Here is a 15,492-nt window from a genome sequence, read left to right as displayed (position 1 = left end):
ACTTTCCATATTAGACCTAACTAGGAACAGATACATTCTGTTTGCCTGTTTTATAAATAACTCCATTTAGCAAATGTGACAGGTCTTAACTAAACAATGGTGTTTTTAAAAAGAAACTTACATTTAATTTAATCTAAAGAAGATAAAGTAGAATTGGTCTTCCACTCCTTATTACCCATGGTGTTCAGGTTCTTTACCTACCCCAAGAACAACAGTGACTGGCAAAAATGCATCCTATTATTGGTTGTCAACGGTTGCTATTAAAGTACAATTAAAAAACAAAAGCAAAAACTTACCTTCCATACTTTTCATTCGAAAACAGTAACAATATAAGAAAAGAAGGAAGAGGCAGATGCAGGCTATGAAACTGAACATGACCCGATTAAATGGCTATACTCGAGAGAGGTGATGCACCACCAGCACTAAGGAGGGTTTAATTCATGTTCCCATCCTCAGAGGCTACTGCTGCTTCTGTCACCAACTACTAGAGGGCCCTGTGGCATACTGCATCCAAAACCCGCAGTCACTGCACTGATGCAGGAACATGAGTCTCTGCAGATTGCAAATGAAGTTATTTACGAGAAGTCACTTAAAAGGATACGGTCTGTGAAATACAAGGAAACAATCAATTTTCTCCAATTCTGTAGAACTCAGCAGTTAAGTTAATTTAAAGGCATGGTTTCTCAAACTCTCTGGATAGTATACTTTCCTTATAGGAGAGGGAAAATAAAAGAAAAAAAAATCATGGAACAAATACGCCAGAAATAAAAATTGAACATCCAGTGGCAATTTTATCTGTTTCTAAAAAACAGAGATGTCAGACTAGAATCGAGTATAAAAACATGTTTTTTAGTGGAGAAATTCCTTCAAGATAACAATCTTCTCAGTATAAAAGACAGCACATGAAGTGGCTCTAGGCCTACCCCCGCACATACTGCCCAAGATATTTTCCCCTCATTTGCCAAGTCAATGACCATGCCAAATAATCTGTAGAGGAAGAAGAGATCTGTCTAGACAGACCTGCCCAGAATCCCAGTTATCACAGATACTTCAGAGCTTGTTAGCATTTTTCACGCTGGTTTGTGTCAGTTCAATTTTGTCACTCAGCTTTGGTTGTATTAGCCTCTTGTTTTTGAGCCAGTTACTTGATTTCCATTCACTCGATTAAGTTTTAAAGTGTTACCTTTCAGAACCAACTGAGATAAACTGAAATTTAAATGGCCCAAATCTAAAGACTCTAAGTGCAAGGCAGGAGTTACGAAAAGCCACTGCTCAATCCCCCATCTTGATAACAACTTCCTAAGGTAGATATAAATGTATTTAGTGGGCTCCCTCTTCTTTTTCCGGAGAGGTGAAAGGTGGGATAGAATTTTACTTATATGGGTTCTCACACAAATGGGCAACAACCTCTATTTAGCCTACGCTTGAACTAAGTTTGGTATAAAAATGTATGCCCAAAAACCAAAGAGGAGAGGAAAGGCTAGGACTCATTACCCTCAAGGTGTAATGTTATCTTTAAAAATAAAAAATCTAGTGTTTCTTTTGTTTGAGGGAGAGACTCATTATATTCTACCTTCTTATCAGAATCATTAATATTTATGGCCGCCAACTTTTTATTCACCCTCTGGTCTGAAATTAATTTTCAGGGAGGTCTCTTACAGATTCCGTTTAAGAATCAACTTGTTCTCATCACTTCTTGGACTTTTGGCTAGGATCAAGTGAAGAATTAACTTGTTCTTGTTGGGAGGAAAGAAAAAAAAAAGAATCCCACCAACCATCTCTTTAAAACATATTTAGGAATACTACATGATTACAGGAATAAAGAATGCAGCTTAATAACTACTATTCCTATGGTTTATTTTAAATTTCATAATCAGTTCATTTAACAAAAGAACTCTAGATACTCGCAAAATAAAGAATGGCAGGGGTGGGGGGGCCCCCAGGTGGTGAGACTAAGAAATTATCTCCCTGCCTGGTGCAATTCTGATAAAAATAACAAAAACTGTGCACATTATCCCCCTTTGGTAGTTAAATACAGCAACATTCACATGTAGAAACTTGTATATACTAAAAGGTTCTTGTCTACTCATAAAAGAAAATTAAAACAGTTTTAAAGACTAAAAAACCCAACTCCCAACACATGAAAAGAGGAAAGGTGTTGGAGGGTTCGCATCCTATTCTAAGACATAACTGCAATAGGGAAATCCACCTAAAGATGTCAATACTGGCTAAATTAAAGAATACTGGCAACAAATTACAAAGAATTCTTTGTACACTTAGGCACAGTGATGTCTACAAGAGTGACTTTTGGATAGCTTTGTTGTGGTTTACCAGACAGACTGCTTATTAGTAACTGGCACATCGGGTATATGCAAACGATTCCCATTAAGGTTTTAAGGTTTAATTATGTTAGAGTTAATAAGGTTGCTTTCCTCACAATGTCGGTCATACTATTAATCCTCTTAGCTATCTTTTCTTTGCCGATGATGCATATAAACTTTGGTCCAAAGCCTCCAGGAAAAAAAAATCAGGTGTAGAGATTTGAAGCAAGCAGCTCAGATAAAAACAAAATGCTCTTTCTTCCAAAGTAGATGAAAAATAGTACATGCTGGCAGAGGAGAAAAGGAATTAGGCAAACAGCATGGCACTCAACGGTGATTTGGATTCACAGCGTTTCAAGAAACCTGTAGTATCTTACAGCCCATTATCCCTCTGCCTTAAGCCAACCCACTCCAACTGAAACTCACAGAAAGAATCCAGCAAAAGCTCTTCAGACACCCACAATGATCGATGCAATGGTTATCCTGATACACAATCACATCCCCCTTACCTCAGCCTGCGTTTCCTTGAACGAGAGACAGATCGACTTCGGGACCGAGACTTGGAAAATGAACGAGAACGAGATCTTGATGCAGATCTTGAGCGAGAAGAGCGAGATCCAGACTTGGATTTGTTTGTTTTTGACATCTCTGAAGAGGAGGTAACTTTTCAGTTACACCTAAAATAAGAAAACAGATTCAAACAAATGAGGGAAGACCTTTGCAAACTTGACCTTCTCTGGACACTTAGAAACAATTAAACACACACACACACACACAAAACAACTGATTAAAAACACTTTGCCCTTTTACCAAGAGGGATTTCTATGTTAACTGTACGTCAATTAAAAAGAAAACTTTTTTAGGGGCACCTGGCTGACTCAGTTGGTAGAGCACCCAACACTTGATCTCAGGGTTTGTGAGTTTGAGTACCGTGTTGGGCCTGGAGCCTACTTTAAAAAACAATTTTTCTTTTTAAAGGAGGGATTTCTAAGCAGTACAGTCCCAAACAGTCCAAGCCACGGCAGCAAATGGAAAATCTGACCTGTAGCCCTGATTTGGGAACAAAATGAAACAATGACAACAGTGAGGAGAGCTACCAATGATTTGGTAAATACAGTCTTTTGTCAATAAGCAGACAAATTTTTCAGACTAAGTCAACTGTTAAAAGTACTGAAACCTGAGGCAGGTTTCCCAATTTTAAGAAAGAAAACCCTATGCAATGGGATCTTGGTTACTAAGTATATGGCAACATCTGACCATTTTCTACTCCCTGGGACTTAAAGTCATGACACAAATCCATAATATTTAATTCCAAGAAAAAGATGAAGAAAATGTCACCGAACAACAAATGGGACTGGGGAAAACTGATAGCTACATGCAAAAGAATCAAACTGGATGACTTTCTTCTTATACCACACACAAAAATAAACTCAAAATGGATTAAAAGGACCTAAATGTGAGACCTCAAACCCTAAAAATCCTAAAAGAGCACAGGTAGTAATTTCTCTGACACTGGCTATAGCAACGTTGTTCTAGATGGGCCTCCTGAAATGAGGGAAACAAAAGCAAAAATAAGCTATTGGGACTCCATCAAAATAAGTAGCTTCTCCACAGTGAAGCAAACAATTAATAAAACAAAAAGACAACCTACTGAATAGGAGATGAGATCTGCAAATAATATATGTGATAAGTAGTATCCAAAATATACAAAGAACTCATACAACACACACACACACACACACAAACATACACAACCATCAAAAAATGGGCAGAAGAGGGGCTCTTGGGGGGCTCAGTGGGTTAAAACCTCTGCCTTTGGCTTGGGTCATGATCCCAGGGTCCTGGGATCGAGCCCCGCATCAGGCTCTCTGCTCAGCAGGGAGCCTGCTTCCTCCTTTCTCTCTGCCTGCCTGTCTGCCTACCTGTGATCTGTCAAATCAATAAATAAAATCTTAAAAAAAAAAGGGGGGGGGCAGAAAACAGAACATATTTCTCCAAAGACAGACAGATGGCCAAGAGACAAAGGAAAAGATGCCCAACATCACTCACCATCAGGAAATGCATATCAAAAACCACAGTAAGTTATCACCTCACACCTGTTAGAATGGGTAAAATAAAAAACGCTAGAAACAACAAGGGTTGGTGAGGATATGGAGAAAAAGGAGCCCTTGTGTGCTGTGGTGGGAATGCAAGCTGGTGCAGTCACTGTGGAAAACAGTACGGAGGTTGCTCAAAAAAATTAAAAATAAACTTAGCATATGATTGAGTAATTCCACTACTGGGTATTTACCCTAAGAATATGAACACACTAATTCAAAAAGACCTGGGCACCTCTATGTTTATTGAAGTATAATTTAAAACAGCTAACATATGGAAATAACCCAAGTGTCCATCAACACATGGCTAAAACGATGTGGATGAGGCACCCGGATGGCTCAGTGGGTTAAGCATCCCACTCTTGATTTCGGCTCAGGTCATGATCTCAGGGTCTTGGGCTCCGCGCTCAGTGGACAGTCTGCTTGAGACTCCCTTTCCCTCTGCCCCTCCCCCACCCCCTTCTCTCCAAATAAATAAATAAATAAATAAATCTCTAAACAAAACGTATCATCAAATACTCTAATACCACAGTGGCATGGACTACATCCTGTAAAATACAGAGTATCAATCCATAAACACAGTACTAAGGTAATTTATCAAGTGAAGAGCTGTCACTTTCCTTTACCTCTTCTTTAGCACCAAGGATCAACCTTCTTTCAGGTTTCCTATGAAAAAACAAAATTGCCTTTTTCTTTTTTTACCTCCTCCGCAGGAATGAATAGCGAGCCTCAGAGCTGCCCTGACAAGTTTGCTAGGTTTGGTCTGCGAGGTACGCTACATCAAGCCAATTCACATACCCTCCTGTATACCCTACCACAACTCTGGGCATCTTCCAAGGAGCAAGAAGTTGAAGTGCTACAGCACGTGTCTATCAAAGACCAGGAAGAACAAGGGCTCTGTCAAAACCCACAAAGCTAGTTAACAGCCAAACCAGGCCAAAATTCCAGAGCTTATTCTATCACACATCCCTGCCTCACTGCTTTGCTTAAGAGTCTCTTACGACAACGTCCTGGCTTGGGAAGGGAAAATGATTATCAGCAAACATTTCACCCTCCCTTACCTCTTGGATTTTGTTATTCAGATCTCAGCTCAAAAGCCATCTCCTCAGAGGTTTGCCTAGCCACACAATCAAAAGTAGCCACCCAGTCCTTCTCTAGGGTGCTCCAGGTTATAGGGGAAATAACCATAACCATGAAAAAGAGACCTGATTTAGAGAATGACAGAGAAACTGCTAGGAAGCCAGAGACAAAGGGTAGTGAGTAAGACATTGCCAGACCTAGAGTCTAAACCCTGCCAAAGGGACTGAACTGCTGTGTGCTTCACAGGTCAAAGGGCTTTCCACCTGATGCTGTTTTTTGGCAGTGGCATCATTATGCAAAGCCAGGGTAGAGGATTAAGTTATTCAGGGATAGGAGGTGGAGGTGTAACCAAGCAATTTACAGAAATTAAGTACAGAAAATGCATTTTGTTTTTCTGGTCGGCCTTCAGGATGTTTTGGGTTTTTTGGGGTTCAGTCCTGCTGAATGTCTTTTTTCTGTCACAAGGTTAGGGCTATCTTTGCCTCATAACATTTCTGCCCAATCTTTTTTTTTTTTTTTAAAGAATTTATTTATTTATTTGACAGAGAGAGGGATCACAAGTAGGCAGAGAGGCAGGCAGAGAGAGAGAGGAGGAAGCAGGCTCCCTGCTGAGCAGAGAGCCCGATGAGGGACTCGATACCAGGACCCCGAGATCATGACCTGAGCCGAAGGCAGCGGCTTAACCCACTGAGCCACCCAGGCGCCCCATCTCTGCCCAATCTTTAAGTTTGGCAAGAAATGAAAATCCTTTTGGATTATTCACACAACAGGTAGACAATAACAGACTTTAAAAAGAAAAAGTTCAGGGAAAGAAGTGGCAAGTTAGTGTCAAAGGAAATGCTCATTTCAACCCCCAGAAATCAGAAAATTAAGAAGCTAATTTTCAAGGGCACCTGGGTAGCTCAGATAGTTAAGCATCAGCCTTCACCTCAGGTCATGGTCTCCAGGTCCTGGGATCGAGCCCTGCATTGGGCTCCCTGCTCAGTGGGAAGTCTGTGCTCTCTCAAATGAATAACTATAATCTTTTTAAAAAAGATTTTTATTGATTTATACTTGAGAGAGAGAGATCACAAGCAGAGAGCAGGGGAGGGGCTCGATCCCAGAACACCAGAATCATGACCTGACCTGAACCCAGGTACCCCTCAAATGAATAAAACCCTTTTTAATAAATAAATAAGTAAGTAAGTAAGTAAATAAAAGCAAGCAAGCTAACTTTCATTAAGAAGAAAATGTTGTTACCTAAATACAGGCAGAGCCAAACTTAACATTTCTACATGTATTAAACTTATTAGAATTGATAAGTATGCTTAAGAGTCACAGTACTGTGATACACCTTCACTCCCACTCCTGGAACTTTTTAAATGTGAACTGAAACTAATTTTAAAAACATCATTATACCATGAGAAGTGGAATAACTTTGGATGATACAAAAACACAGCTGGAAATAAATCAATGAATCATTTAACTCATTCAAGAGGATGCTAGCTAGTGGATAAACACTTAAATTAAAATTAAAGCGGATCTGGGGTGCCTGGGTGGCTGAGTCAGTTAAGTGTCACTCAGCTCAGGTCATGGTCTCAGAACTGTGAGACTGACATGACTGGGTGTGGAGCCTGCTTGAGAGTCTGTCTCTCCCTCTGCCTCACCCCTCCTTAAAAAAAAATGTAAACGGGAACTTTCCAGAACGCTTGGTGAGCCGCGGAGGAGCGGCGGCTACCCAAGCTGCACCCAGCAACGCGCTCCTTCCCGCTCCCCCACATCGGCCTCGGCCCTCTCACCGGCTGTAGAAAATGGTGAAAGAAACCACTTATTATGATGTTTTGGGGGTCAAACCCAATGCCACCCAAGAAGAACTGAAAAAGGCCTACAGGAAACTGGCTTTGAAGTACCACCCTGATAAGAATCCAAATGAAGGAGAGAAGTTTAAACAGATTTCTCAAGCTTATGAAGTACTCTCTGATGCAAAGAAAAGGGAATTATATGACAAAGGAGGTGAACAGGCAATTAAAGAAGGTGGAGCTGGTGGTGGTTTTGGCTCCCCCATGGACATCTTTGATATGTTTTTTGGAGGAGGAGGAAGAATGCAGAGAGAAAGGAGAGGTAAAAATGTACATCAGCTCTCAGTAACCTTAGAAGATTTATATAATGGTGCAAGAAAACTAGCTCTGCAAAAGAATGTGATTTGCGATAAATGTGAAGGCCGAGGTGGTAAGAAAGAAGCAGTTGAGTGTTGTCCCAATTGCCGAGGTACTGGAATGCAAATAAGAATTCATCAGATAGGACCTGGAATGGCTCAGCAAATTCAGTCTGTGTGCATGGAGTGCCAGGGCCATGGGGAACGGATCAGTCCTAAAGATAGATGTAAAAGCTGTAATGGAAGGAAGATAGTTCAAGAGAAGAAGATTCTAGAAGTTCATATTGACAAAGGCATGAAAGATGGCCAGAAGATAACATTCCATGGTAAGGGAGACCAAGAACCAGCACTGGAACCAGGAGATATTATCATTGTTTTAGATCAGAAGGACCATGCTGTTTTTACTCGGCGAGGAGAAGACCTTTTCATGTGTATGGACATACAGCTGGTTGAAGCACTGTGCAGTTTTCAAAAGCCAGTATCTACTCTTGACAACCGAACCATTGTCATCACCTCTCATCCAGGTCAAATTGTCAAGATGGAGATATCAAGTGTGTGCTAAATGAAGGCATGCCAATTTATCGTAGGCCATATGAGAAGGGTCGCCTCATCATTGAATTTAAGGTAAATTTTCCTGAGAATGGCTTTCTGTCTCCTGATAAACTCTCTTTGCTGGAAAAACTCCTACCTGAGAGGAAGGAAGTAGAAGAGACTGATGAAATGGACCAGGTAGAACTGGTGGACTTTGATCCAAATCAGGAAAGACGGTGCCATTACAATGGGGAAGCATATGAGGATGATGAACATCATCCCAGGGGTGGTGTTCAGTGTCAGACCTCTTAATGGGGCCAGTGAATAACACTGCTGGCATTTTATGTGCAGTAGTGAATGAGTGAAGGACTATAATCATAGCTCACTACTTGCTATTGTTTTCGTTTTAATATTCAACTACAGTAGTGTTTTAAAAGTTAAATGAAGAATAAACTCAAATATAAAAGCTCAAAAAAAAAAAAATGTAAACCAGATTTGATCCTTGCCTTCATGGAGCTTATAGTCTAGAGGTGCTGAGAGACAACAAATATGCAACCAACCAAAAATGTAATTACAAATTCTGGTAGGTACTACAAGACAAAGATGATATAATGTTAAATGTATACAGTACAGTTGTGACTTATTTAGATAAGATGGTCAAGAGGTATTTAAGCTGTCACCTAAAGATGAACAAAGATCAAGTTACATGAAGAGAAAGGGAAAGGAAGTGTCCAAAAGACAGTAAGTTTTTTCCTCTCTCTTTTTAAAGATCTTATTTATTTATTTGACAGAGACAGACACAGTGAGAAAGGGAACACAAGCAGGGGGTGTGGAAGAGGGAGAAGCAGGCTTCCTGCTGAGCAGAGAGCCTGATGTGGGGCTCGATCCCAGGACCTTGGGATCAAAACCTGAGCCAAAGGCAGAAGCCTAACGACTGAGCCACCCAGGCGCCCCCAATTTTTTCTCTTGATATACATACATATACTTTTTTTTTTCCCAAAGATTTTATTTATTTATTTGACAGAGATCACAAGTAGGCAGAGAGACAGGCAGAGAGAGAGAGGGGGGATACACGCTCCCCGCTGAGCAGAGAGCCCGACGCGGAGCTCGAACCCAGGATCCCGGGATCATGACCCGAACTGAAGGCAGAGGCTTTAACCTGCTGAGCCACGTAGGCGCCCCAGCATACATATACTTCTTAGTATAAGATGGGGACAATCGTAAGTAAAGCCATTTGATCAAGTAAGTAAAATCCATTCAAAACAACTCTCAATTCTCTTTTGAAGACTTTTAGATGTCACCGTGATTACACATACCTTTTCCTCTATCATTTCTTTCATGTCCACGTCCTACAAATATATTGGGAAGTGAGAAAAACAAACACCTCCGTGCAAATCAATGTGGCACCTTTTCACACGTTATGGGTACCAAGCATTTGATTTCTGTTCAGACCAGAATTTCCCCAAAAAGAAGTTTTGCTTCTTCATCAAAGCCCCCCATTCCTAGAGAGGCTGTTTCATTTAGAATATTATAAAACAAGTCAGGTCCCTACAGAAGGACTATGGTGTAACACAGGCTCAGGGGAAAACATGTCCCCTCAAACACAATTTGGGTAAAACCTTCTCACACTTAAGGTAAGGTAGTCATGCTCCTACACCAGATTATAAAAGAATCCACCAACTGAACAAGTAGCAATCAACAGTTATGATTAAGTGCCCAGCATGTTAAGGGTGCAGAAATATAGGACCTGATTCCTCACCTCCTATAGTCAGGGGCCTGGTATGATCGAGTCTCAAACTCTCCAACACTCTTCAGACAATGTGGTATCATATCCCCATTACTAATGTCAACTCGTTGTGCCTTCCTTCACTGGGATACTCAGAGCTTAAGATTAAGTCTACAAAGGTGGCCTAATATAGACTATTACTGCACCTGAAAATTTCTTTCTGGAAAGCCATACCAAGCACACACTGGCCTGAGTCTCAAGTCACTAAACCCAGATGTCTTTTCTCATACACCCTTCTGCAAGACCCCTCCTATACCCTGTATGTATTTACACTATTGTTTTCATTCTTTTCTCCTCCAACCTTTCCTTTAAAACCCAAGAGAAGAATTTCAAACACCCTTTTGAAATCACTTCAGATACGAACCTGTCACTTGGAGTTAAGGTTCCCTTTAAGCTGTTCCTGCAGAGCCACCTGAGAGCACAGGTCCCAGAGCCATCAGCTCTTTCAAAGCCCAAGCCTTCTCCACCAGAACCATTTCTCTAATTACCAAGCAGATCAATGGGCCTTGGAAGAACAGATGCATTTTATTTAAAATGAAGATCTTAAGAGACATAATTATGGCTTTTATATCATTAAAATATATCTTACTTTTCAACCCCAAAACAAGAATATTGGCAGACAAAGCCAAAGCAAACTTCTCTAAATCAAAAACTCTCAACGAGGGGCACCTAGGTGGCTCAGTGGGTTAAGGCCTCTGCCTTTGGCTCGGGTCATGATCTCAGGGTCCTGGGATCAAGCCCCGCATCAGGCTCTCTGCTCAGCGGGGAGCCTGCTTCCCTTCCTCTCTCTGCCTGCCTCTCTGCCTGCCTCTCTGCCTACTTGTGATCTCTGTCAAATAAATAAATAAAATCTTTAAAAAAAAAAAAAACACCTCTCAACAATAAGAAAGAATTAAATTATTCCTTTTCCCTTCTCACCCCAGATTTTGTTTTCATTGTCCCTAGTAATTATGCCAGCATTATCTTGGTAATTGTTAGGTATCTGCTGAATTCACCAGAATAAACATTATGGGAGTATTTATCCCATCGCCAGAACCCTGCAGGTAGCCTGAGAGGTCACACTTGTCAGGACTTTGGGTTCCTAAAACTAAGTAGTGCCAAATATAACCTCAAAACACTAAGGTTGGGGTTCCAACCTTAGCAGCACCAAATGACCAAGCTATATATATACCACACAACTACCCTTCAATCCATAAATACTTGGTTCATATTTTAAAAGTCTTCTTAGTCTTTACCTTTACAGAAAAAAGACTTACTAGTTAAGTAAACAAAAACTAAAGGCAAATATACTACGACTTGAAACAAAATGGTAACATCAAGCAGACCCAAAGCCTTCCTAGTAAGTCCTTTAAAGCTTTTTTTTTTATTTTTTTTTAAAGATTTTATTTATTTATTTGACAGACGGAGATCACAAGCAGGCAGAGAGGTAGGCAGAGAGAGAGGAGGAAGCAGGCTCCCTGCTGAGCAGGGAGCCCGATGCGGGGCTCGATCCCAGGACTCTGAGATCATGACCTGAGCAGAAGGCAGTGGCTTAACCCACTGAGCCTCCCAGGCGCCCCCCTTTAAACTTTCAAAACCCACGGACAGACAGGTAAATGGAGTTGGCCGAGGGACTAACGCACGCCTGTGATGAAGTCTGATCTCTGGCTATCTGCATCTACACTGCTTGAAGGGCTCCCCCACTGTAATTTCGTGTCCAGAGAGGGCTTTGCTTGAACAGACTACACTTTTTTTCTCTTCTCATTCCCGTATCAAATTTACTATCTCGCAGAATATTCTATTTCTCCAAGAGAGCAGATTGACAACATTTTACACCGTGTTGAACTCTCATTTCAACGTACACATTACAACCAATTTGAGACCAAAGTACGAGCTGCTATTCTGATCAACAGCAGCCTCTTTTTCTAGCGCCAGCAGCTTCCTTGCAGCAGTGAAGCATACAGAGGTGCCTGTGTTATTTTCCTAGGTTACTAAACTGTATTAACATCATGAAGCTTTCATTACTAGAATACATTTCATTATTCTTCCTCCAAGCACTCATGACAGGAAACCCAAGTTTTAATTCAAGAAAGCAAGAGTGTTACAAAGGAAGAGCACTCTTTTTTTTTTTTTTTTTTTTATTTATTTATTTGACAGAGAGAGAGAGATAACAAGTAGGCGGGGGTCACAAGTAGGCAGGCTCTCTGAGCAGAGAGCCCGATGTGGGGCTCAATCCCAGCACCCTGAGATCATGACCCGAGCCAAAGGCAGAGGCCCAATCCACTGAGCCACCCAGGCACCCCGGAAGAACACTCATTTTAATGTTTAATTTGGGTTAGAGGACCCAAGTAAGCTCCAAACCTAGACAATTTCAGGTCAGGATCAGTAAATATCACCCTCTAAGTGCAAAGTAAGAGAAAACTAATGGTAAAAACAGGTAAGAATAATCACCAATAGAAATCTTCCCCAAAATCAGTCCTCCAAAAGGAAGTACAAGAATCTTATGAGCAGGGCGCCTGGGTGGCTCAGTTGGTTAAGCAGCTGCCTTCAGCTCAGGTCACGGTACCGGAGTCCCGGGACAGAGTCCCGCATCAGGCTCCCAGCTCCATGGGGAGTCTGCTTCTCCCTCTGACCTTCTCGCCTCTCATGCTCTCTCACTGTCTCTCTCTCAAATGAATAAATAAAATCTTAAAAAAAAAAAAAAAAAGAATCTTATTAGCATAAGGCTTATTAAAATTCTTCTAGGTAAGTCCCTAGTTTAAAATGTAAATACCGGGCATCTGGGTGGCTCAGTCAGTTGGGGGTCTGCCTTTAGTTTAGGTCATAATCCCAAGGTTCTGGGATCAAGCCCATAACAGGTCTCCCTGTGGGGAGCCTGCTTCTCTTCCCCAACTCCTCTGTCAAATAAAATAAATTAAAATCTTTGATAAGGGGCGCCTGGGTGGCTCAGTGGGTTAAAGCCTCTGCCTTCGGCTCAGGTCATGATCCCAAAGTCCTGAATCGAGCCCCGCATCGGGCTCTCTGCTCAGCGGGGAGCCTGCTTCCTCCTCTCTCTGCCTACTTGTGATCTCTGTCTGTCAAATAAAAAAATAAAATCTTAAAAAATATATATATATTTAAAAAAAATCTTTGATAAAATAAAATGTAAATACCATATTATACCCTGAATACTGAAATGCATAGAACACCTATGACATACACTTATAAATATACAAGTTTTAGTCATGAATAAATATTGAAAACAGGAAACTGAAGCACAACAATTTCCATCTTCTTGAAGTTCAAAGAAAGAGAAAGCTATGATTTTATGACCCATTAACAGTCATCTGTAAGAAACCTTAAAGTATGAGACCAGAGTTCAAAGCTGAAAGTTAGCAAATAGCCCAGTGAAAGTTTCTGCCTTGGGCAACCCTCTCGGGGCCCCTCTCTCTTTGGAAGTTTTGTACTAAACCCACCGAAAGAAATAAAGTTTCTGCTTTGCTTCTGGCTAAGACAAGCTGGGATGAAAATATGTTGGTCTCTAGGAAGGTGAAGTTTACAGGATATTTAGGTTGACAATGACGAAAAGGATTTTAAACTGGGACTATCCTCTGAAGGGCTAGGATGTATCATTTCCTCAACAAGGGCCATTCAGCTACACTCATATGAAGGGCTCACTACTCAAGAACATTCAGTTCCTGGGGCACCTGGCTGGCTCAAAGTCAGCAGACCATGGTTGAGTCTTGATTTCCGTCAGGGTTCTAAATTAAAGCCCTACATTGGGTGTAGACCTACTGAGGGCAGGGGGCAGCGAGAGCAGCTAGCTCCGCCTACTCCATTATCTAGAATACATTCATAGAACATCCTTCTAACTCAGTCTAACTTACTCTCTGAATGGACCAGCCCACCAGAGAAGACCACCTTAGGCAAAAAATGGCTTTCTTGCTGGATGTTACCTATTGAAAACAGATTCAACATCTGCCCTCTGCTCAAACCATAATCCCAGGGTACTGGGAAGGAGTCCCCCATCCCGCTCCCTGCTCGGCAGGAAGGATGCTTCTCCCTCTCTCTCTGCCCCTCCCCCATATTTGTGCTCTCCCCCTCTCAATCTGACATATAAATCTTTAAAAAAGGAAGAGAAAAATGATTCCCTGGCACTTTGATTACCAGTAACAACTGCTCAAGTTTACCAAGATACGCTAGATAAGGAGCTACAAACCTTAATTACCTCATTTTTATAAACCCAAACCTCTTTAACTACTATGTTCTGAACCAGTTTTACAGAAGAGAAAACAAGGACCTGAGTTAGGTAACTTGCCTCCCGAAGTTCCAAAGCTAAATAGGTCCAAAATTCAATCACGCGCTTTTCCAACATTGTGACTCACCATCACCTTCTAGGTTAGCTATTCTATTTTCATATTTCAGCCATCAGTCTCTTGTGAAGCTGTTTAGTTAAAAAAAAAAAAAAATCTCTGAAGCATAATGATCTCTGAGAATTTGGTTCTTCCACCAGCAAAGCAGAAATGCTCAACAAAAGCAACTAGCTCTCTTCTCCCACCCGTCTCTAACTTGTAACATTCCAAAAAATGGAAACATATTCTGCTTGAAACCGGCCTCAGAACTTCCAGTACAAAAAGAGATCTTTTACCAAAGACAATACCAATGTTTCTGTTATATATAGATCATTTGAGAGAGCCTGAACAGGAAAACTACAGCCTGGTGTAGAGAACAAAGGGCTTCATGTAATAAGAGACTACTAACAAGAAACTCAAATATAACCACCTAGAATTTTTTAAATGGTCCTTGCTTGGAAAGGGGCAGCTCAACACCAGCCCTCTTCTGGGAAGATTCTCTGCTGTAGAGCTTCCATCCATCTTTAAGTATGATGATAAGCTACAGGTTTTCCACAGAGGTCTATAAGACTGAGGAGGTCTCTTTCTATCCCTAGTGTGTTGAACATTTTAATTATGAAAGTGTGTTGGGATTTTTTTTTTCCAAATGTTTTTTATTGTGTCACTGAGATCATGTTCTTTATTCTATTTATACGGTTTATTCCATTAACTGGTTTTCAACTGCTACTAGAGAACACCTGCTTTTAAAACAGATCTTAAAATTATCCTCAGCTGCTTATGGGTCTCTACCATAACTCTGAAAAAACCGGAAAAGCTCCTGAGACCTGATTCCATATGGGCCTGCACTGGCTGTCCCTTGCCCACAACTAAGTCTCTGCTCTGCCAAGAGAGCAGCACACTTTTCCAGATCAGATGGCACTACACCCAATGACCATAAGGTAACCTAAGAGCGCTAACCGAATTAGTTGAACCCAAGCCAGGAGGCTACAAAATGAAGTGGCCAGAGATCCTGGTATCCACTGCATCTTCAGCACTCTGCACGGTGCGTAGCCACAGAGCGAACACTTCACATTTGCTAAATGAACTGATCCTTTCAAACTTGCTCTTCATTCTCCAAGCTCCCCACCCACACCAGCAGGAGTAACAAAAGACCAGTTGATCAAATATTAACAATACAATCCAGAATAGAATTCAGTCCATACCACAGCCCTAATCATGCCTGCTAAACTGGAAG

The 15,492-nt window shown here is 41.2% G+C and overlaps 1 protein-coding gene and 1 pseudogene across 2 annotated transcripts in view; one reads left to right on the top strand and one right to left on the bottom strand.

Moving 5' to 3' along the window:
- THRAP3 (thyroid hormone receptor associated protein 3) overlaps nucleotides 1-15,492 on the bottom strand; it is a 75,860-nt gene that overhangs the window by 16,083 nt on the left and 44,285 nt on the right. For both annotated transcript variants that reach the window (XM_044237806.1, XM_044237807.1), the window contains exon 3: nucleotides 2,831-2,998. In XM_044237806.1, the coding sequence (XP_044093741.1) occupies nucleotides 2,831-2,967 (137 nt within the window). In that variant the 5' untranslated portion in view covers nucleotides 2,968-2,998. The remainder of the gene's footprint in view (nucleotides 1-2,830; nucleotides 2,999-15,492) is intronic.
- LOC122899753 lies at nucleotides 7,209-8,628 on the top strand (annotated as a pseudogene).

Source organism: Neovison vison, chromosome 2 (assembly GCF_020171115.1).
Source record: "Neovison vison isolate M4711 chromosome 2, ASM_NN_V1, whole genome shotgun sequence".
Classification (NCBI taxonomy): domain Eukaryota; kingdom Metazoa; phylum Chordata; class Mammalia; order Carnivora; family Mustelidae; genus Neogale; species Neogale vison.
Note: the sequence above shows the minus strand (reverse complement) of the source record. Positions and strands in the feature narration are given on the sequence as shown.